Source organism: Propithecus coquereli, unplaced genomic scaffold (assembly GCF_000956105.1).
Source record: "Propithecus coquereli isolate 6110/MARCELLA unplaced genomic scaffold, Pcoq_1.0 Scaffold111, whole genome shotgun sequence".
Taxonomy (NCBI): Eukaryota; Metazoa; Chordata; class Mammalia; order Primates; family Indriidae; genus Propithecus; species Propithecus coquereli.
The window spans coordinates 1,113,234-1,136,269 of record NW_012135081.1 but is presented as its reverse complement, the minus strand read 5'-3'; the positions used below and the strand labels follow the sequence as shown (position 1 = coordinate 1,136,269).

Sequence of the window (23,036 nt, the reverse complement as noted above, 5' to 3'; positions counted from 1 at the left end):
TATATCAAGACAAGGTTTATTTGCTACTCTTGGGGTGAATAGACTTGTATTTCTGAATTAGTTTGGTTCTTGAAGAAAGCTTAGTGGTATTTCACAGTTAGAAGGAAACCGAGGTCCTGGGACTTCAGCCAGAAGACTGTGATGAGTTTCTAGGCACTAGATAATGTTTTGTTCAGCAATGGTTAACATGTCTAAAGTCTTTGTTACCCTGCCTTTATGGGACAGTACCCTTTTCTTACCTTATGGTGGTGTTTCTGCATAAAAGGTTATCTCTCCTGATATTTTAGTCTTTAATGTTTAGGAGACTGGTAGTCTCCAGATTTGTGTGTCTTTTCTATTGCTGGCTGAAAGCTAGCAAACAAAACAATAAATCAGAAGAAGTTACTGGTAGTTGGTTTTCTTTTCTTTTTTTTTTTAGTGGAACACTTCACAAATTTGCATGTCATCCTTGCGCAGGGGCCATGCTAATCTCTGTATCGTTCCAATTTTAGTATATGTGCTGCCGAAGCGAGCACTGGTAGTTGGTTTTCTGATATAGCAAAAGAAGTGATGACTACTTGTTACATGGTTAGGAGTTTTTTTTGTCCAAATTCAGAGTTTCGACTAGGAAAAAAAAATGGCCATTATATATATGTAAATATTAGACATCATCTTTTTAAAATAAGGAATGATATAGAATAGGTCTGAGATAAATAATAAAACTAGACCGTATCATCAGCTGATTTTGGAGCTAGACCCATGATATGATATCTGTTGTAACTGAAGCTGAATTAGACAACCAGTAACTAAATTACTTGACTATGAATTGGGGAAGTTAAATTTATTTAGCTATGCTACTGTTTGCTATATGTAACTGTTTCTAGATGCCGTATTTTCAGGGATGATCAGGAGTAAGGAAATCACAGGTAGCTACTAAAATGAATGCAAATAGTTAAAAGAATTGAAACTAGACCACTGTAAAAGACAAATAATTCTCCAGTGGTAAACATCATTCTTAAGACCCCAGTTCCTAAACTAGAACTTTTTAAGTGGCAATATTGTACAGAACATCTGATTAGACAATAGCAATCCCTTAAGGGCAAGGATCATATCTAACACTATGAGTATAATGCCTAACATTCCGTAAGTTCTAAAACTAATTACAAAAATAATCAGAACTAAAGGACCAGGCACCGGAAATAATAACGACAAAAGTTGATTCTTTAACCTTTTCTTGCCTCTGTGGTATTGGTTCCTGATTCTATTATAATAGCTTCAATTTTTCAAAGAAATCATGTTAACTCACTATAGCTCTATAACACTTGAGGCCTTCCCTCCCCACTCCCTGAATTGTAAATCAGGTAGTCTGATTCAAGAAGCCTTTAAATTTCTCTGTAAATTTATTTGCACAGGGTTTAGGGGAGGCCTAACTAAGGAAAGAAATTAATACAGTGTACTTGTCAACAGGATTGGGATTCTTCTTTGATGAAGACTTTCAAACTAAAGAAGAGAGAAAAGAGGGTATGTATGGTTACATAGTAACAATAAAAGTTTTCTTTGAAAATTTTGCTATGATACTGCACTCCTGACATGTTGCTCTAGCCCTTGTAAAACACATGCTACAAACGAATTCGTCGTGGGGGTTGTGTTTATATTTATTAAAATAGTAACTCAGGACAGGATCCTGTCTTATTTCACTGTTTTGGCTGCATCTCAGTTCATTCATATAGTAGAAAAGGATATACTTAAGTTTGTTTTCAGTTGTCATATGAATTTTTTTATTTTTTTAATTTTATTTATTTATTTATTTTTTTTGAGACAGAGTTTCACTGTGTTGCCCGGGCTAGAGTGCTGTGGCGTCATCCTAGCTCACAGCAACCTCAAACTCCTGGGCTCAAGCGATCCTCCTGCCTCAGCCTCCCGAGTAGCTGGGACTACAGGCATGCGCCACCATGCCCGGCTAATTTTTTCTATATATTTTTAGTTGTCCAATTAATTTCTTTCTATTTTTAGTAGAGACAGGGTCTCGCTCTTGCTCAGGCTGGTTTCGAACTCCTCAGCTCAAACAATCCTCCCGCCTCGGCCTCCCAGAGACCTAGGATTACAGGCATGAGCCACCACGCCCGGCCTGTCATATGAATTTTTACACAAGACTTTTGTGCTCTAATATAAGCTTCAGATGAAATGTGTGTATAATGGGATATATAGAGATCTATCTGTGAGTGCTTGTCTAGGGTACTTAATCTGTTTCCAGAGACTTCATGTCCTTAGATAGGATTACAGCTTTACTTTTTCTGGTGCTGTCATCTAAATTTCTCAAAAGCTTGCTCATTTTTTCTAGGGCGTTTTTGTGTTGATACAACTTATTCTTCATGTGGAAATGGGCAGTGAGAGAGATTACATTGTTTGTTATTTACTGTAGCCCTGGTGTCTAGGATTTGCATCCAAGTTGTCTGATGGAATAATTTTATCTTCTGTGCTTCAGGCCTACTTGGCACTAAAGTTATTGGTCTTTGCCCTTTCTCTAGCGCTCTAATAGCCGACAGTTTGTTGATGGTCCCCCTGGACCTGTAAAGAAAACTCGTTCCATTGGCTCGACAGTAGACCAGGTAAGAATAGTCAGGCCAAGAGAACTATGGTCTTGAACACACCAGAGATTAGTGGCCCCAAGCATTCAAACTCCTCTGAGTCAAAATTGCAGTGTTGCTTTGAGAGAGATGTTTGGTGAGAGTTTTTCTATATGAATGAGAGTTTTATCTATACGAATGCAATTAAGTAAACAACTGTCAGCTTTGTGTTTGAGTCTTGTGCGTATGTGTGTGCATATCCCTGCGACCTATATATATATTCTTAAGTATGAGATTTCAGCTTAAGAGTGTTTTAGACTGGGATCTTAAGTCTTAATTAAGACTCAGAAATTTTTCGCCCACTACAAAATACCCTATAGTGGAGAAAAAGTTAGATTCTTTGTGTTTGTCCTTCCCTCACTGCTACTTTTGTTGCAGGGAAATGAATCCATAGTTGCAAAAACTACAGTGACTGTTCCCAATGATGGTGGGCCCATTGAAGCTGTGTCCACTATTGAAACTGTGCCATATTGGACCAGGAGCCGAAGGAAAACAGGTCCATTGCATATGTGACTAAATTGCTTGTAGAAAACAACTGGTAAAATTTGGGAGAGTTGATTTCTTAAAACCCTCCTGAGGCAGGGATTGGATATATTGGGTAGTTTCTTACTGGTGCCTACTGAGGACCAGAGAAATGCTTGTGTCATGCTTTACCTTTGGATTGCTGGCCTGCTCTGTGCCAGTAGTGCATAACTTTAGTTTTCCTTGAAACTGTTTTTATTTTTATTTTTGGCATAGTCATATTCACTTCTGGTTTTGGTTACACATTACTATTTATCAATTATATTGAAATTGGGGCTAAAATTCAGAAAGAACAGACCACTTAAGACACAAAGCTTAAAGCTGCTTGTTTTCTAGGTACTTTACAGCCTTGGAACAGTGACTCCACCCTGAGCAGCAAGCAGCTGGAGCCGAGAACTGAGACAGACAATGCAGGCACACCACAGAATAATGGAGGGATGCGCCTGCATGACTTTGTCTCTAAGACGGTAAATCTGTGATTGCTTCTCCTTGTTTTGGGCATGTTTAATTTTTTAATTATGAAAGTAATATATATAAGGAACAAACTTAAATACTTTAGTGTTATAAAGTTAAAAGTCAAATTTCCTTCCTTTTTCCAATCACTGAGGCTCAGAGGAGTTAACTGACTTGTTTGAGCCTCATGTAAATGGCAGATTTAACATTCAGATTTTCTGATTCCTTGTCAACAAGTTCTTCCCACTACTGTACACTGCTACCTTCCAGCTGGATGATCTTAGGGGAGTTACTTAACCTCTTTTTTGCTTTTGTTTCTTCAGCTTAAAATGAAGAAAACAAAACCGACTTTATAGGATTATTGTGAGAATTGCATGAGTAAATATGTATAAAGGACTTAGAAAGTTTTTTGGCACATACTAAGTGCTCAATAAATGTTGGTTGATGATGATGATAATTTTCTAATTCATATCACTCTATTCCGTCTGCTGTGTTTTATCCCAGGTTATTAAACCTGAATCCTGTGTTCCATGTGGGAAGCGGATAAAATTTGGCAAGCTCTCTCTGAAGTGTCGAGACTGTCGTGTGGTCTCTCATCCAGAGTGTCGGGACCGCTGTCCCCTTCCCTGCATTCCTACCCTGATAGGAACACCTGTCAAGATTGGAGAGGTATGACTTACGGGAACCATCATTGTTTTATGGCTTCTTTATTAGCCTTTCAAAGGCTTAATATCAGTTTTTGTTCTAAAATTAATGATGTTAAATATATTTCCTTCCATGAATAATGAATAGAAATTGTAAAATGTTTACTTATAGCAGAGTCCTATTTGGGGTTTATTTTTTTATTTTTGTTTTTATTTTTAAAAGAGGGTCTTGCTCTATTGCCCAGGCTGAAGTGCAGTGGCTCGATTACAGCTCACTGCAACCTCGAACTCCTGGACTCAAGCAATCTTCCTACCTCAGCCTCCTGGCTGCCACCATACCTGGCTAATCTTTAGATTTTCTGTAGAGATGGGGTCTTGCTATGTTGTCCAGACTGGTCTTGAACTCCTGGCTTCAGGCGATCCTTCTGCCTTGGTCTCTCAGAGTACTGGGGTTACAGGAATGAGCCACTGTGCCTGGCCCTGTTTGGGTTTGTCTATTTGTTTAATAAGCTTTCTAAACCAAACTCTTCTTTTCTCCTCTTCTCTTTGTCCTTCCCCTTTCTCCTTTCCTCCTCTTCCCTTCTTTCCCTTTCCTCATCTTCCCTCTCCTGTCCTCCCACTCCCCATCCTATTCTATTTTGGAAAATTTCAAGCATATACAAAAATAGAGAGATTGTTACAACTAACCCCTTCCTCGTTCCTCTCACTTGAACTTCGGTGATTACTAACTCATGTCCATTCTTGATTTATCAATACCCTCATCTCCTCCTCTCAACTCTGTCCTGTGAATTATTTTGAAGAAAATACCATTAATCATATAATTTGATCTATGAATATTCTTGCACTTATGTTAGAGATATTCCATACTAGGCTATCAAGATTAAGTTGCTTGTTTCTAAAAATCAGTTAAATCCATTAAGAAATTATTTATTATACAAGCAACATTAGCAAGAATCAAAACAAAATGACTGCCTACCTGTCAGCAAATCAAATGTTATTGCCCCATAATCTTAGGAGTTCTTATCTGTGCATATAAAGTTTTTACAAATTTTCTGTACTCTAATACAGAACCATGGAGTTCTCCCCTACAGGTAGATTTGTGTTATGATCAACTGTGAGATGTCTTAAATAATTTTTTAACTGAGAATAGTGTAAGTGTAAAAAAAGTTTTTCTTTTTTAGAGTAATAAATTAGTTTGTATTAAAGGCCATACTTGTAATCTCATTATTGATTGCTTTCTGCTAACTCTGAGTAGACGAGAAGGAAGTAAGTATAGCTGGTGGTCTTATTCCTTGTTCATGTAATAGTGTGGTATATATGATCATAAATCAGTCCTGATGTGGTGGTAGGAAAAATAACCAAGAATCTCCGTTTTAACATATGCTTTGTGAATAGGAACTTAAAAGCAGACAAGATGTCCCAACCTAAGTGTTAGTCTGGAGGTGGTTCTTCATACCTGGTCTTCACCTGTTGGTCTAAGTGATGTAAATAACAATTTAAAGCTCTTTTTTCAGGGAATGCTGGCAGATTTTGTGTCCCAGACTTCTCCAATGATCCCCTCCATTGTTGTCCACTGTGTAAATGAGATTGAGCAAAGAGGGCTGACTGAGGTAAGAGTCAACCCCACAAGAGGGTGAATTTGTTATTTGTGTTAATAATTAAGAGATTCTTAAATAAAAATATCATCTTGATGATAGACAGGCCTGTATAGGATCTCAGGCTGTGACCGGACAGTAAAAGAGCTGAAAGAGAAATTCCTCAGAGTGAAAAATGTACCCCTCCTCAGCAAAGTGGATGATATCCATGCTATCTGTAGCCTTCTAAAAGACTTTCTTCGAAACCTCAAAGAACCTCTTCTGACCTTTCGGCTAAACAAAGCTTTTATGGAAGCAGCAGGTAAGGGCAGATCTTGAGACTTGAATGTGAGTTCCACTAGGGCAGGAATTTTTTTACTCTTTACAACTTTAGTCCCAGCCTTGTATGGTGCCTGAAACATAGTAGGTGCTCAGATAGTTTGTTGGATGGATAACTGGATGTATGTTCCCCATGACTGTCTTCTTTCTTACTAGATGGTATAAGGTATCAACAGGTTTTTTGTTGCACTTGTGTTTTGGTCAAGTTTTAGGCTGTGCTTTTGAAGTTGCAACTGTCTTTGATCTCTTTTCCTCACACCCCACATCTAATCCATTGTCAAAGTCTGTCAGTAGTCTTGTAAACTATATCTTAAATTTGATATTTGTCAAGAATGGTAGTATAAGTACTACCACCCCTCAGGACATACTCTCACCCCAGAGTTTTATAAGAACCTACTAACTGATTGTCCTGTTTTTACTCATGCCCTCTAAAGTATGATCTTCATACAGGAGCTAGAGTAGTCCTTTTGAAATTTAAATTAGATGATGTCTCTTTTGTCCTCAGTATCCTCCAGTGGTTTCCCATCACTTTCAGAATAAAGTCCATAGTCTCAAACATGGCCAAAAAGACCCTACATGATTTGGCTCCTGGTTATGTCTTCAATATCATTTCTTTCTTTTTTCTTTTTCTTTTTCTTTTTTTTGGAGACAGTCTTGCTCTGTCACCCTGGGTAGAGTGCCGTGGTGTCATCTTAGCTCACTGCAACCTCAAACTCCTGGGCTCAGGTGATCCTCCTGCCTCAGTCTCCCAAGTAGCTGGGACTACAGGTGTGTGCCACGACGCCCAGCTAATTTTTCTGTGTTTAGTAGAGTTGGGGTCTCATTCTTGCTCAGGCTGGTCTCAAACTCCTGAGCTTAAGTGATCCTCCTGCCTCAGCCTCCCAGAGTACTAGGATTACAGACATGAACCACCATGCCCGGCCTATCCAATATCATTTCAGTGAACACCTTTCCCTTCTTTCCTTCCTCTCCTGTTACACTGGAAGTTTTGCATTTCTTAGGACATACCAAGCTTACTCCCTACCTTGAGGCCTATCACATTTGTTGTTGTCTCAGCCTGGAATGCTCTTATACTAGATATCTGTATGGCTTGCACCTTTCTTTCTTTCAGGTTCCTCTTCAGATGTCTTTTGTTTTTTTTTTCAGACTCATGATTGGCACCGAACCTGTTCAGATAACTTGTCCTCAGAAACACCTTTCTTGACCACCTTGTCTAAATTAATGGCTCCTATTTCTTTCTGTCTTCCTGCCTGCCTTATTTTCTTTATAATATGTATCACTCTACCTGATATGTGTTTGCATTTTGACTGACTCCTCCAATAGAATGTATGTTCCATAAAGCAAGGACTTTGTTTACTTCTGCTTTATTCTCAGCACTTAGAATAGTACCTGGCACCTCGTAGGCCCTTAAATATGTTTTATAAATGAATACCCTCTTGATAATTGTAGTCACTGCAATTGTATGCTTGTCATCCTAGCATGTGGGTTGCCAGCTGCTTTCCCTAACTGCAAAGGCTGATTTTTTAAAAAGTTCTGACTTCTAATATTGAGCTGTTGGCCAGTATCCTGTTTGTTAATGAAACTAGAGTCTGATGCAGTCATGAATCTAATCAGAAGTTGCAGAAGCTTACTGTATGGATGAGACTTCGGGGTCGATTACTTGGAAGCCTGCTGTCAGGGGAAAGAAGTCTAGGCCTCTTGGTGCTTTCCTTTCATTTACAGAAATTACAGATGAAGACAACAGCAAAGCTGCCATGTACCAGGCTGTTGGTGAACTGCCCCAGGCCAACAGGGACACATTAGCTTTCCTCATGATTCACTTGCAGAGGTGAGTATAGCAGAAACTTATTCTGGGAGTTAGGGAATTTTCCAAGGGGAAGATAATCTGGGTTGGGTGTTAGGAGTGTGAGAGGTGAATTGTTTTTTTCTAGAATTTATACTTTGGTCTGCATTTAAGTGGAGGAGCAAGTCTTCTAATTTAATACTCTTTTGTTTAGAGTGGCTCTGAGTCCACATACTAAAATGGATGTTGCCAATCTGGCCAAAGTCTTTGGCCCTACAATAGTTGCGCATGCTGTGCCTAATCCAGACCCAGTGACAATGTTACAGGACATCAAGCGTCAACCCAAGGTAGACGTGTGTGTGTGTATCATATACATATATATGAACTTGTGTGACTTGATAACTTGAGACGTAAGCCCTGAGCTTTGGAAGTTTGCTAACATATTTGGTGGCTTTTAGGTGGTAGAGCGCCTGCTTTCATTGCCCCTAGAATACTGGAGTCAGTTCATGATGGTGGAGCAAGAGAACATTGACCCCCTGCATGTCATTGAAAACTCAAATGCCTTTTCAACACCACAGACACCAGATATTAAAGGTAAGGCTTAAGTTGTGCTTCTTCAGAAACTTGATTCTTTCTTTAGTTTTAGTCATGTGTCCTCTCCCTGCCTTTGATAGAGCTGTTTGAAATTCATATTCTTCAATAAAAGTTAAATTTATTTTCAAAATTCTAAAATTAAAGGAAAATTTGTATTCCATCATCCTGATATATTTTTTTTCACTTTTCCATGTTCTCCTTTCTTTACTCATATGGGTATATATTTTTATATAGATATAGTTTAGGTATAATTTGTTCTTATTTCACTTAGCATATTGTGAGGATTTTTTTGGATACTATATAATCTTATTTATCATTTTTGTGATTGAAACTATAATTAAATGTTCTATTAGGTATTGAAGTTATTTTTCATAATCACAAATAATGCTGTAGCGCACATTATATTAATATGTATATACCCTTCCCCCCATTGATTAAATTCCCAAGAGTGGAAATCACTGAATTAAAGGGTTTGAACATTTTTATGGTTTTTGATAATGTTTTGCCAACTTGATTTCTTAAAAGCATTTGCCAGTTTTTATTGCCACCAACAATTTTGTATGAATGGGCTGGTTTCATTCCAACTTTACTGGTATTAGACACTCATTCTTTCATTTTTTCAAATCCTTTTTTTTTTTTTTTTGAGACAGGGTCTCACTCTGTCAACCAGGATGGAGCACAGTGGTGTGATCATAGCTCACTGTAACCTGGAACTCCTGGGCTCAAGTGATCCTTCCGCTTCTGCCTACTGAATAGCTAGGACTATAGGCATATACCACCATGCCCAGCTAATTTTAAAAAATTTTTTATAGAGACAGGGTCCCATTATGTTGCCTAGTCTGGTCTTGAACTCCTGGCCTCAAGTAATCTTTCTGCCTCGTCCTCCCAAAGTGCTGAAATTATGGGTGTGAGCCACCAAGCCTGGCCTCAAATTCCTTTTTAAGGCAGCATATTGTTTCCTCTAGTATAGGTAAAAGTCAAATGTTTAAATGTGAGAGTTATGAAGTTTGAAGTTAGAGAATGGCCTAAATTAAGAAGTAAACTACTCAGCTATTCATTGTTAGCTGCCTGCATAGTTCAAAAGATATACTAATGTGCTACAAATGATGACAAAAATGATGTCTGGGATTTTACTAGGTGTCTAACCTTAATTCTTTTTTTTTTTTTTTTGAGACAGAGTCTCATTCTCTTGCCCGGGCTAGAGTGCTGTGGCGTCATCCTAGCTCACAGCAACCTCAAACTCCTGGGCTCAAGCGATCCTCCTGCCTCAGCCTCCCAGGTAGCTGGGACTACAGGCACGCGCCACTATGCCCGGCTAATTTTTTCTATTTTTAGTTGTTTGGCCAATTTCTTTCTATTTTTAGTAGAGACGGGGTCTCGCTCTTGCTCAGGCTGGTCTCGAACTCCTGAGCTCAAACGATCCGCCCGCCTCGGCCTCCCAGAGTGCTAGGATTACAGGCGTGAGCCACCACGCCCGGCCTAACCTTAGCTCTTAAGTGCTTCAGAGGATAGTCAACTTAAAACCGGCCATCTAAAAGGGTGCTTTCTTTCCCCCCTCTCTTTTTAAATTATGTCTGAACTTTGACTGAAGTGAGTTTACTGGGGCCTGTAACCACTCCTGAACATCAGCTTCTCAAGACTCCTTCATCTAGCTCCCTGTCGCAGAGAGTCCGCTCCACCCTCACCAAGAACACTCCCAGGTATGCAAAATTAGCCTTCTTAGGAAATAAAAAATGCTTCCTTAGACTTCTTTCCTATCATATTGAAACATTGATTTAGATTTTAGCTAGCAGTTAGACTTTAAAAGGGAACTTGGAGCCATAAGGATCCTTTCTTTAAAAAGAGTCTAAGAGCTTTTACTATTTTTCCTCTCTCATTTCAGGTGACTACGAGTACCTTACAAAATAGTTACCTAGGATTTCCTACTTCTGGTGGATTATATCAAGTAATATTATTGTTTATTCACCATTTTGTATGTAATGCTTTTCCAGTTCATTTTCTTTTTTTTTTGTAGATTTGGGAGCAAAAGCAAGTCTGCCACCAATCTAGGACGACAAGGAAACTTTTTTGCTTCTCCAATGCTTAAGTAAAGTCACATTTGCCTGTTAATTCCCAGCATTGACCGACTGTAAGAAAGGATACACCTGTACTTTCAGCTCTGCTGCCTCCTATACTTACTACTACTTTTAGCATTCTCTAGGCTTTTAATCAAGTTTAACTGTGCACAAGGGTTTTATTAAAACTATATATATCTCCTTCTCCTTCTTTTTAAGTAACATAATATCAGCACCTTATGCTGATCATTGTTGGGAGCTTTTAGATGGGAGATCTTTCCATGGGTAGAAGGGGTAGTATGGAATTTGTTGTGATTCTTTTTGGAGCAGGGGGTGTCCCTTTGGCTTAAAGCCAAATGCTGCTCATGGAATGACCTTTCTCTGGTATCATTTAAAACTGATTTCCATTAGAGAATGACCAAAACCCCTCCTCTCTGGTAAGACTGACTTGTCTCAGGGTGGGAAGTAGGAAGGCAGGTTAAAGAAAGGGTTGGACAGAGGATTTAGGATAATGGCTCCTTCTAAGAACTCAGAAGTTCCCCTTCCCCCATTATGAATTGAGATATACAGCATGGAGCCTTCATAAAAACGGGATAGGTTGAGGATGGAACTAGCAGTGGAGTATGCTTAGCTTTAATTTGGATTGATTAGATCTTAATAGTGTTAAGTGGCACAACCTTATAAATGTGATAGTACAGCTTGTATTTGTCTCTAATGGGCCATTGGCTAGATTTTGGGTTTGATTGCTGTCTAAACCAGTTTGTTCATCTAAAGTTGAATTCATTCTGATGCTTGACTTCCCCACCAACCTTGTCCAGTGGAGCCCTACTTTTAAAGGTCAGTATGTCTATTTGGCATCCCAACCAACAATTAAGAGTAGGCTATAAGGGAAGATTGTCAATATTTCATGTGGTAAGAAAAGCCACAGTCACTTTGTCTTTGCACTTTGGATGCTCAAATTTTCCCATGGAACATAGCCACATCTAGATAAATGTGAACTTTTCCTTCTATTAGAATTATTCTCAACTCTTACCCTTGTCTGTAAAACACATGTTTGGAATGATATTTGGAAAAAAGTAAATAGATGTTTCAAAATGAACACAAAGTTGGTTTTCTTGTCCTGGAAGGTAACCTTCAATGCTTTTTAGAAAATATTTTCCTTCAAAGTGTCTTGAGTCTGTTGTTCATCTCCATTTCCCATACTCTGGACACCCCTCTCAACCTTACCACCACTAGGAGTTTGTCTCTTCGTTTCTCATTCAGGGTCTTTCTTTGTCCAAACTGGAATCCTAGATTTTTCTTTTTCTTTTTCTTTTCTTTTTTTTTTTTTTTGAGACAAAGTCTCACTCTGTCACAGGGGCTAAGAGCTAGAGTGCAGTGGCATCAGCCTAGCTCACAGCAACCTCAAACTCCTGGGTTCAAGCAATCCTACTGCCTCAGCCTCCTGAGTAGCTGAGACTAGAGGGGCAGGCCACCACACCTGGCTAATTTTTTCTATTTTTAGTAGAGATGGGGTCTCTCTTTTGCTCAGGCTGGTCTCAAACTTCTGACCTCAAGCAATCCTCCCACCTTGGCCTCCCAGAGTGCTGGGATTACAACAGGCTTAACCCACCACGCCTGGCCAGGAATCCCTAGATTTATCCTGTGACTGTAATCTCGTTTGAAGAAACAGTCACATGTTGCTTAATGACAGGGATACATTCTGAGAAATACATTGTTAAGTGATTTCAACATGTGAACATCAGAGTGTATTTATATAAACCTAGATGATATAGCCTATTATCCACCTAGGCTGTAGCCTACTGCTCCTAGGCTACAGACCTGTATAGACTGTTACTGTACTGAGGACTGTAGTCAATTGTAACACCATGGTAAGTATTTGTGTATCTAAACATAGAAAAGGTACAGCAAAAATACAATATTATAATCTTACAGGACCACTGTTGTATATGGGATCCTTTGTTGACTGAAACATCATTTTGTGGTGCATAACTGTACTTTAAACAAAGAACAAACTTTTTAAACAAATCTCTAGGGACCACAATGGTACAGATTTAAAAAAAAAAAAGTTACCTCTGGTTGGCTGACTGCCTGGAACATCCTTCACTGCTGGAAGTGACTCTGGAGTGAGCTGGGATGATTAACTGAGGGCACCTGCATTTGGAACTAAAGCTGGTGAACAGAATGTATCTGAGATTGAACGTAAACAGTTGCAGGCTTAATATGTAACCGTGGAGAGAGGAGGCAGCCTACTGGCTTTTTTCCCAGGAGGGGGCAGCTCTCACAGCAGGGCCCATATGCCTCAGCAAATTGACAGAGGATGGGTCCCATACCCCACTTCACACACATGCCTGCTATGCTTTATTTTTCTAAACTCTGTCCTAGATGCTACCTCTTTTCTTATGCCTTTGCAAACCTAGTGTTGGCCTGGTTCCATATTTGCTGTTCTGTAGTATCTCCCCAAGGTGCCTTTTAAGTCACTAGTGTAGAGGAAGCAAATGGATTGTGTAACGTTAGTGAAAGCAAGACTACCCTATGCAGGAACTGATGGTCCATTAGCGAAAAAGGAAATGGTCCTTTGTGTCAAAAGTTGGCAGCCATTTGCTTAGTTTTTGGTCTAGGCCAAGAGACCTTAGCCATGAAAATAATTCCGATATTAGCAAAGGGAAATGTGTACCCACCTTCAACTTTAATCGTACTTCATGTGGTGGCTCACGCCTGTAATCCTAGCACTCTTGGAGGCCAAGGTGGGAAGATCGCTTGAGGTCAGGAGTTCTAGGCCAGCCTGAGCCAGAGTGAGACCCTGTCTCTAAAAGAAAGAAAAATGAGCTGCATGCCTATAGTCCCAGCTACTTGGGAGGCTGAGGCAGGAGGATTGCTTGAGCCCAGGAGTTTGAGGTTGCAGTGAGCTATGATGATGCTACTGCATTTTAGCTGGGGCAACAGAGTGAGACTGTGTCTCAAAAAAAAAAGAAAAAAAAATGTACTTCATGTGAAATAGCTAGACTTTCAATTATATTTCCTTGATGTGAGAACTATGGAAAGGGGTTCAGTGCTTTGGAGTGGCTGTCACCCCCATCTTTTACTCCTAACCCTTCTGACACTGCCTCTGCCTTTAATGCAGTTTACCTTTATTCCATTTGCGTAATAAATTGAATCTTCAGAATCTTTAAATTGTGGTGTTGACTTCCATTCTCCTCGATCTCTGTAAGAGCAACTATTTGGGTTTATTACTGGTGTGTAATTATTTCATCTTCCTTAAAAAGGTAAAAATTTTTTTTTTTGAGACTTGGGTAGAGTACCGTAGTGTCATCATAGCTCACTGCAGGCTCAAACTCCTGGGCTCAAGTGATCCTCTTGCCTCAGCCTCCCAAGTACCTGAGACTACAGGCATGTGCCACCACACCTGGCTAATATTTTCTATTTTTGGTAGAGACTGGGTCTTGCTCATGCTCAGGCTGGTCTCAAACTCCTGACCTCAAGCAATCCTTCTGCCTCGACCTCCCAGAGTGCTAGGAGTACGACAGGCTTGAGCCACCATGTCCGGCCAAGAAGGTGAATTCTTTGCTTGCAGAGATAGAAGGCAAGAATGCATCTGAGTTTCAGTTAGAGAACTTCTAGGGTACACAATTGAGTACCAGGAGAAAGAATAGTCATTTTTGCCTATGAACTGAACCTATAGCATTGAAAGGTGTCTTGTATTCTTAAATTCATGCTTAAATTTTTAGGCAGCACAAAATGACAAGGAAAGCTGAGTGAGTACAGGGAGTAAAGATATCAGGCTTGCTATTTTTGTTTCTTTATGGTAGGGCTTACCTGCCCACCTATCTAGCTTCAGATGGATAGATACATGCATATACATACACAGACTGCGCACATACATACATATACATACACATACTGTATGTGATTTTTTATTGGAAAAGGATTTGGGGACCCCACTGCTGTGCATGGCATGCCAGATGATTCTTTCAATCATGCATTACCTTTTCTTAGGCTCTCAGCGTGAGCAGGGAAAGAGCTGGTGTGGAAGCCCAGATTTGAGAAGTGAAAGTGGCTCAAGAGTTCGGTGTTCAGGTTGGCACAGCTCACACAGTAGGTTCTCAATCAGTGTGCTATGATGATAGTCTTGGTGATGATTCAGGTTTTTTCCACTGGTGTGAAAAGCTTTTAGCATGCAGAGCTGGGACATGTTAGCCATTGTGCTTTTAGTGTAAACAGGGTTTAGAGAACGGCCACTTAACCTAAGAACTTAGTAATTTTTTTTTAAATGTATTCCCTATGCCTGATATATTTTGTAAATAAGTGAAGATGCCAGGCCAAGAGGTCCCTAACTTGTTCAATTTATTAGACACTGGTTCTCAGAGCTGTTATTTGTTGATGGTTTCTATTCACGAAGTCAGGCAGAAGACAGCTTGACGTCACCAGGAATAACCTTGTAGTGTGTGGGAGCTTTGTCCTCAGCAGTCGTGTGGGTTGGGGAAGGAGGCCACTTTTGAGGGACTCATAGTTGGAAGCAGGAATTTTTCCTTTTGTCTACCTTCTCCCTCTGTAACTCTTGCCAGGCTTCATTTAGCTGCATTGTTTTTTATACAGCATTCCTCTCATATCTCACACAGTTGGGAACCATCTGTGTGCTAGGCTCCGACACATGTAATGGATATTTAGACTTCTAATAAAGCACTTGCCAGTTAATGTCTTCTCTGGTCATCACTGAAGATGGAATTAAGAACTGATTCCCCATAAAGCCTCTAGGAAATTTAATATGGTAATTTACCATATACAGCGTGCTTTCATTTATCATCTTACTTGATCTCACCTCACCCATGTGAGGTGGGTAGAAAAGGTGACGCCATCCCAATTGACAAATTCAAAAAGATGATTTGGCTCAAATTCCCACCAACTAATGTGTAGTTTTCCTGGGGTTAGAACTTTGGAATTACAGTTCTTAGTCTGGAGGTCAGCCATGGTGCTTGTTATTTCAGATTTCTTTAGCATTATAGGGCCTGTTAATGTGTTATTAGGTACCTAAATGCTAGTAAATGGCCTTTGCTTGAAGCCACTGTTATTGTATCCCATGCAAGGAAGTATCTTTTTCTTCTGCTAAGTGAGCAACTATAAAATAAGCAAAGCTGTAGAGAGAGATGATTGTTTATATTTCAGGAGTTCTCCCCATTATTGTACAAACTTTTGTAAGTCACATCCAGTCTAGAGCTGTATATTCCACTGAGGGTAGTACATATGTGGATGTAGTTATGCACTTTCAACAGATGACCCAGAAAGAGCAGGGAGGCCCAGACTCTGTGGAAGGCATTTGGGACAGAATTTCCTAGTGGTTGGGTTATTGTCTGGCAGAATGGAAGTTCTGGGCTTGTGATCCAGGGCTGGTTTCTGTGTGGAAGGAGGAAAATGAGTTGTGTGAGCGCTTCAGGTTGCTCCTAGTGGTAGTCTGTTCTCAGGCCACCCACCCATGTGCATTGTGTGTGCTCTGAAGCTCAAAGCCAAGGACAGGCAAGTCTCTGAGCCAAAGCCATCAGCCTGCTTCTAGAAATGTGTCAGCGGATTAACTTATTGGCTTTCCTCCTGAGTGGCATTAGCTCTCACCCTGTCTCATGTTCACCATCTGGCTTTTGAGTAAGAAGTCTTCAAGTGATCTCTCTTCAGCAGCCTGCTCAGTGCCAGGGCTTTCCGAGGGCTGTTCAGCTTTCTCCCTCATCAACCCTGGGGCACATTGCACTCCAGAAAGAGGTAGTCTGTGTGTTGTGTCCACATACAAGCATACCTGGGATCAGAATACTTTATACTTCAGAGGAAAAAAAACAGCTCAAAGGTGAATGCGTCTGAGTGGTTAGTGGCCTAAAGTCTTTTTGTTGTCAAAACTAACAAGCAGATCTGTCCTTAGGTTACTTGTTTTTTTTCCCCCTAGGGCTAGAATCACAAGGAACTTAGGTTAGTTTTTGAAATGGAATTGCTTATATCATAGAGAAAGCTCTTTCTGCCTGTGATAGTTTGTCCAGATTTTATTAGAGGGAGGGATTCAAAGGAGCTGAGATTTTTTTCCCACATTGGAAAGTAAAGCCTGGGGGTGGAGGTGTTTAAATGAACCACCTCCCTTCCTCCTAGGGAGCTAGCTGCTTTCTTCTCCTAGGTTAATATACATTGAATGGGGCTAAATGCCTGATGCTTCTGGACAGAGTCCAGCCCCTCAGCAGAGCAGCCGCACTGTGGAGATACAGCTGCTGGCATTAAAGGGCTAAGCCCTTTCCAGCTGCTTTGCTCTAAAGGGAACGGCCTGCAGTCGGCAGCTTAACGGAGCTGTCTTAGCCAGATTAGGAGGAAATGACTAATCTCTGCATCTTCTCATGACACTGCTCTGGAGGCTCTAGGGAAAATAACCCAGTGGGGTGGGAAGTAGTTGGATAATGGTGTTGGAGTGCTAGCTTATTATCTCCTCAAAATTGTGGTCCCAGCTTGGTGTGGTCTGTGTTTTCTTTTTCCTTCATGAAAAAAGTGGGCTTCTCTCCCCTGGCACTGAGGGAGAGGAGATATTCACTCTGTGGGGTGGCCTGATAGTTAAAATCTGGTGTAGCAATAGATGTGTGGAGTTGACAGCATATGAGAGCAATGGTATACATCCCCCTAAGAGGAAGGAGAGAAGACTTGAGACCCTCTCATATGGATCCTACTTTGGTCTTTCATTCCTCTTTTCATTAAAACTCAAAGGCCGGACACAGTGGCTCACACCTGTAATCCTAGCACTTTGGTAGGCCGAGGCGGGAGGATCTCTTGAGCTCAGGAGTTCGAGACCATCCTGAGCAGGAGTGAGGCCCTGTCTCTACAAAAAATTAGAAAAATTAGCCGGGCATGGTGGCATGCACCTGTAGTCCCACCTACTCAGGAGGCTGCGGCAGGAGGATCACTTGAGCCCTGGAGTTTGATGTTGCAGTGAGCTGTGATGATACCACTGCACTCTAGCCCAGGCAACAGAGTGAGACCCTGTCTCAGAAAACACAAAAAAATTTTAAAAAGTCAATTTAAAGAGCCAAGATTTAAAGGAGAAATGATTATTTCATTGATTATAACGTGCTTTAAAAATATATTATTAATATCTCTGAGAATTGGGACATCTTATAATCAATAGCATCTTACAAATATAGTGCAGTGTTTTTTCTTTCTTAGTGGCTCATAAAGTAGTGGTGCATCTCATAACCAATGTCTGGGTTGGAAGTGTTAACTGTTCGCAGGAGAGGCTGTTGGGTGGACTATGTGTGCAGGCCAGGGAACGTGCTACTTTGCTGTGGTCAAAGAGGTATTAAAACAGAGTTCCCTCGGGTCTGGAAGGAAGCTGAAGTATGGGAAAAGCAGAGAAAACAAGGCTCAGCCTAAGACACCTGGTATGAAGAAGCAGACAAGCAATGTGTAGGATAGGATCAAAATCTGTCCCAGTCATGACTCTCAGGAGCTATTACATGTAACTCCTGAATCAGGGGAGGAGGGAAAAAGCCGTTGTGAATCAGTGATGATATGACCAAAATAACAGTACATCTTGATGGATCGCTTTAACACTGTGATCCCCAACCCCTGGGCCATGTCTGTGGCCTCTAAGGAAATAGGCTGCGTATCACTGCCTGAGCTCCGAACTACACCCTCCTACCCACGACACCCCACCCTCCATCCCCAGTCTGTGGAAAAATTATCTTCCATGAAACCGGCCCCTGGTGCCAAAAAGGTTGGGGACCGTTGAGACACATGAAAGATTAGAGGTGTTAGATATTCTGTTTGGGCAGGGGGTTGGGAATATTTGTTGCAATCCTTTGTCCAATTTGCCCACCCAATCCAGAATATCCCTCCCCTTAAGGTAGAAGGCTGTGATTTGGGGACCAACCAAAAAAAGGAAGCCTATCTCACAGGACAGAGAATGAAGATAAGAAACCTACTGCCCTGAAAGGAAAAGTAGACTAAAAAAATATAGTTTTGTTTAAGAAGGTCTTCCTGTTCAGACAGGTGTTCAAATAACTGTGAAGTAATGTATTTGGTGCGAGGATCAAGGTGGGCACAGTGCTATGAGAGGAACTCAGGAGAGAGGGAGCTGAAGGCTTGGAGAGCCTCAGAGGTCATGACAAAACTGGAACTCAGGATAAGGCAGCTGGGGGGGACCAGAAGTATATTCCTAGGCAGAGGAAGCACCTCCAGCCTGTTGCTCCGAAACTGGACACCCCAACTGCTGGCCTGGCCTTTTCTCTGACCATGGGCTGGTCCTTGTTCCATCTGTCCATGGGGGGGGAGTGCTAGTTATTGGTCCCTGCCTCTGTCTCTGGCCTCCTCCACCTCAAGCTCCGGCTATATAGCTGTTCCTTTATCTGCCTTAATCAGAGCTCTGAAACATTGTTTTTCAGTTCCCCCTTTTCTGCTAATTAACCGCAGCCTATTAATTAGTGCCATTGGACTCCCCACTCCCATAAACCCCATTCACTAACCATGCCTCACCTCCCCAGCTTTTGCTAAATGTGTGAGTGTGCCTTAGTGTAGCCGCCTCTCCCTGAGAAGTGATTACAGATCTTGGCTGTAGTGACCCCCTGCCACAGCTGCCCAGAGTGGCCACTGCTTGGCCGGATGCTTCATCTTGATTAGCCCTTAACTTCTTCCCTCCCTTTCTCCCTCCCCGTCTTCCTCTTTGACATTGCTGGGGCCTGGCACAAAGCTGTATGCTAAAATCCCTCTTAATATCAAGCATCAAGCTCTTTTTTCCTTAGGCCTGTTCCTGCATTCCCTGGTGCTGCTTGGGTCATGGAGACACTGCTGTGGGGCCAGAGGGACTGAGGCAAACCCCTCCCCTGACCTAGTGGAGTCTCCCACCAAAACCCAGATCAGCTTGTTCCTGATCACTTGAGCTCATTATAGATCACAGTAATTTTGGTCTGTGCTACCCCTTTAACCCTCAGCTCTGATATTAGCTCCCTTTTTGTTTACTTAGTTTTCATGTGAAATTCCAAGTCCTCAAAACCCTGCTTCTGTTCACCCCTTTCCCACCCCACCCAGCCTTCTCACCCTCATTCCCTGAATCTCTCCAAACCAAGTCTCCCAGGCATGAACACTTCAGTGCTCCATTTCTCTGTTCTGAGGAGGCACTTATTTCTGTTCCTTGTGTTTTAATTCTTGATGACTCTTTCCTCTGGGAGTCTCCTCTTTCCCCAAACACACACACTCTCCCTTTAGCTCAAGCTAAGCCTGGGGTATGTGAAAGAAATGATCCCTTCTTTAGTAATAGCCCAGGCCTCTTTAGAAACTGCAGGGGAAGCAGCTGGGCTCATGGTAGACATAATACCTTCTACCTTGATGATGATAGTGGTAAAATTAGCTACCAGTGATTGAGATCTGACTATATGTCAGGCCTGCTGCTAAACACATCTCATGTAGCTCTTCCAGCACCCTTTTGACTGTACTCCATTTTCCAGATGAGGAAGGGGAGGCTCAGGATCCCTAAGTAACTTGCTCAAGTTCATACAGATAGTAAGTGCCTGACCTGTATTTAAACCCCTATTCTACGTTTATTTAGGTTTCTTTCTTTCTTTTTTTTAAACTTCAGTCCACAGAATCCATTGGGTCAAAGTGATTTTCTTTGGAAAGTGAAAGTCTCCGGATCATTGTGTTGCTCCTCCTCTTCCCAGGGTCCCAGGAGACCAATGTGTCTCAGAGCCTGGCCCCTTCCTGGGCTTTTCTCCCTTGCACAGTATGGTCCTGTATCAGGTCTGTCCTCTTTGTACCTGGAGGTAGCAGGTTAAAGATGAGCAGTGGGGGTGGGAAACGGGAAGCATCGCCTAGGCTCTGAGCGCAGCATCAGCTGCTCCTGCTAAGACAATCATCAACATAAAAGGCTAATTGTATTAATCACCAAGGCACCAGTCCCGAGTCCCCCTCCCTTTCGGAAGAATTATGAATTGCAATTGCAGATGGCTCCACTGATTGAAGGCAGTGCTCAGCAGGGAGAAGGGTCAGATCAGATTACACACCATTAATTAAAAACTTCCCCTGACAAACGGGACGAAGGGAATACACACCAAGAGCTGGCCTGGTTGGGTCTCTGTCCTCCCCATGCCCCCTGCCTTGCCACAAACCCAGGGGCTGTGATGATGAAGCCTGCTTCCCCCAGCTGGAACCACTGAGATTCAGCTCCCCAGAGGCCAGCCCTTCCCTCATCCAAACAGATGGCCTGCTGTCCTATTAAAGGGCTCCAGAGGAAGAAAAGCTAACCTTTGGTTACTTATTTCCACGTCTAACCTTCAATGCTCTGCAGGTTCTAACCTAATTCCTCACTTCTCAAGCTTATTTCCTCTTGCTCTATCCTGACAGAGAATAGCTTTAAAGAACTATTCATGAAAATGGCCCCCCAGCTTTCTTTTCAGGCAACCACCCTTACCCTTTTGGCCCGTAAGTTCGTGGGACAGACGTCACGGAGCCTGCTTTGGGATAGTGGATGGAGACTCAAATGTCTGGTGATGCACCTTCTTCCCGGCACCAGCTTGGAAGCATAGGCTTCTCAGCTGCTGTCATTTTGGCTTATTTGGAGTTGTAACTCCTGAATTTTCATCCTTGATCTATTACTGCCTCATCTCCCTCCCCAGCTGCACAGGCTCAGTCATTCATTCATCAAACTTTTATTGAGCACCCAGTGTGTGCTTGGCTCTGGGGATGCAGAGATAATTTGTTAAGGAGCTTAAGAGCCTACTGTATTAGTTCCACCAGCCCCTCCCTTCAGCCCTCTAGTTCCTGCTTCCTTCCTTTCTATGGCTGCAGCTTGTGTAAGCCCCCCTGGAGCTCTATTTTGGAAAATTCTAAGCTGGGAGCTGGGGAAACATTAAGGGTCCATGCTTTTGAGCTGGGTGACCTTTAGCAAGTCAACCATATCCTCTACACACACACACAGCTGTCCCTGCTCATAAAGGGCACAGGCAGCCCTGGGTTCAGAGATTGTGAAGATGGATGAGTGGGACCCATCTTGGAGAGATGTGAGTAGTATCTGCACTGATGATATTACAGAACGCTGAGCACAGCTGCTGGGGCCAGGGACTCAGCTACTGCACTGGTCACAGGCTAGGCCCATTACCCTGCCTTTGGAAGACTTTGGCAGCCTTTCCCCCATCCCTGGCCCCTTGGAAGACATCATGGAAAAAGGACCCATCTTTTATATGGATTTGGTTGCTGCATCTCAGGGTACCATGGTGATGAACACCATAGAAATGAGAACTGACTTTTATTGGTCTGTCACTTCATTCCAGGGTCCCTCCCCCTAACCCCCATACCCACAAAGCTCCCAGGTCAGCAGACCCAAGAGAGAAGGAGGCAGGGTCATGGGTAAGTAGATCCAATGAAATGAGAGAAAAGCCTACTCTCTCTTCCCTCCCTCTCGGTCATCTTCCTCTCTGCCCTCTTCCCTCCCATTACCAACAGCAATTGTATTTAAACCCAATAATTACAGTAATGGCAACAATAATCATCCTTTATTGAGGTTGTTTTTCTAGCATTTTCACTTCCAAGAGCGTTTTCCAATTTCTTGTTTTCACAGCGGTCCCTGGGGGAGAATTGTGTCCATTTTGTAGCTGGGAAGCTGAGAGCCAGACAGGACCCCAAGTCATGGGCAGCGTAGATATAGAACAGCCTTTAAATCTTAAACCAAGGACTTCAGTAGACCTTCAGAGGCACTGAACCTCAAATCTTGGTTTCCCGAGTCATTGTTGGGTTCCCACCATCGTTGGGACTTATTTGACTGCATTTTTTGGGATCCTGGTAATGCTGAGAAGGAAGCAGGAGATGGCTTCTTTGGCCCAGGTTAAGAACTGAGATTGGGGTGGGGGCTTCCCCTCTCAGGGTTGTTCCTGTGAATGGATGTAGGGTGGAAGTCAGGGCAGAAAACTGGGGAGAGCTTACCCTGGGAAAGGCCTTTCTGGCTCAAACCTCCCTTCCTATATTCTGCTCCTCTGCCAGCCTGAGGGAAGTTTCCTTTCTGTGTCAGCTCTTCCTAAGGGTGGGGTCTTCTCCTGAGCATTTGGAGAAGTCAGAAATAAAGATCTTTTGGGAGGTCGGTTTCTGTCCTCAGGAAGCCCCCAGTCTGAAAGGGGAGTCATAGCTCCCCAACTATACCTAAGGGTAGGGGAATCCCTCTCAGGAGCTCAGAGGCTGTTCTAGGACCTGATTCTTCCAGGAAGCCTGTCCACTCCTCCCCAAGGGTTTCCTGAGGTCCCTGTAGCCCTCAGTGTCTAAGCAAAATGGCTTTCTGGTCTCCAGTTTCCACTTTCCCAAAGACATAGGGATCTGGAGACTTAGGACTCCCACTAGGGTCTAGTTGGGTGAGGGAAGGGAGGGAAGGGCGATCATGAAGTCCCCTGTCCCCCTCTGCTGTCTCATTAAGAGATGGGGAAGGCCTAGGGGGAGGGGACTAGACAGATTTGCTTCCGGATTCTTTTTATCTA

The 23,036-nt window shown here is 42.2% G+C and overlaps 1 protein-coding gene across 2 annotated transcripts in view; it reads left to right on the top strand.

The window, feature by feature from the left end:
• Window positions 1-11,668, top strand: part of RACGAP1 (Rac GTPase activating protein 1) — a 30,379-nt gene extending 18,711 nt beyond the window's left edge. For both annotated transcript variants that reach the window (XM_012654136.1, XM_012654145.1), the window contains exons 6-17: window positions 1,447-1,500; window positions 2,508-2,588; window positions 2,985-3,102; window positions 3,465-3,595; window positions 4,086-4,250; window positions 5,740-5,835; window positions 5,923-6,121; window positions 7,861-7,966; window positions 8,136-8,268; window positions 8,380-8,515; window positions 10,107-10,215; window positions 10,530-11,668. In XM_012654136.1, the coding sequence (XP_012509590.1) occupies window positions 1,447-1,500; window positions 2,508-2,588; window positions 2,985-3,102; window positions 3,465-3,595; window positions 4,086-4,250; window positions 5,740-5,835; window positions 5,923-6,121; window positions 7,861-7,966; window positions 8,136-8,268; window positions 8,380-8,515; window positions 10,107-10,215; window positions 10,530-10,605 (1,404 nt within the window). In that variant the 3' untranslated portion in view covers window positions 10,606-11,668. The remainder of the gene's footprint in view (window positions 1-1,446; window positions 1,501-2,507; window positions 2,589-2,984; window positions 3,103-3,464; window positions 3,596-4,085; window positions 4,251-5,739; window positions 5,836-5,922; window positions 6,122-7,860; window positions 7,967-8,135; window positions 8,269-8,379; window positions 8,516-10,106; window positions 10,216-10,529) is intronic.
• Window positions 11,669-23,036: the final 11,368 nt, after the last annotated feature.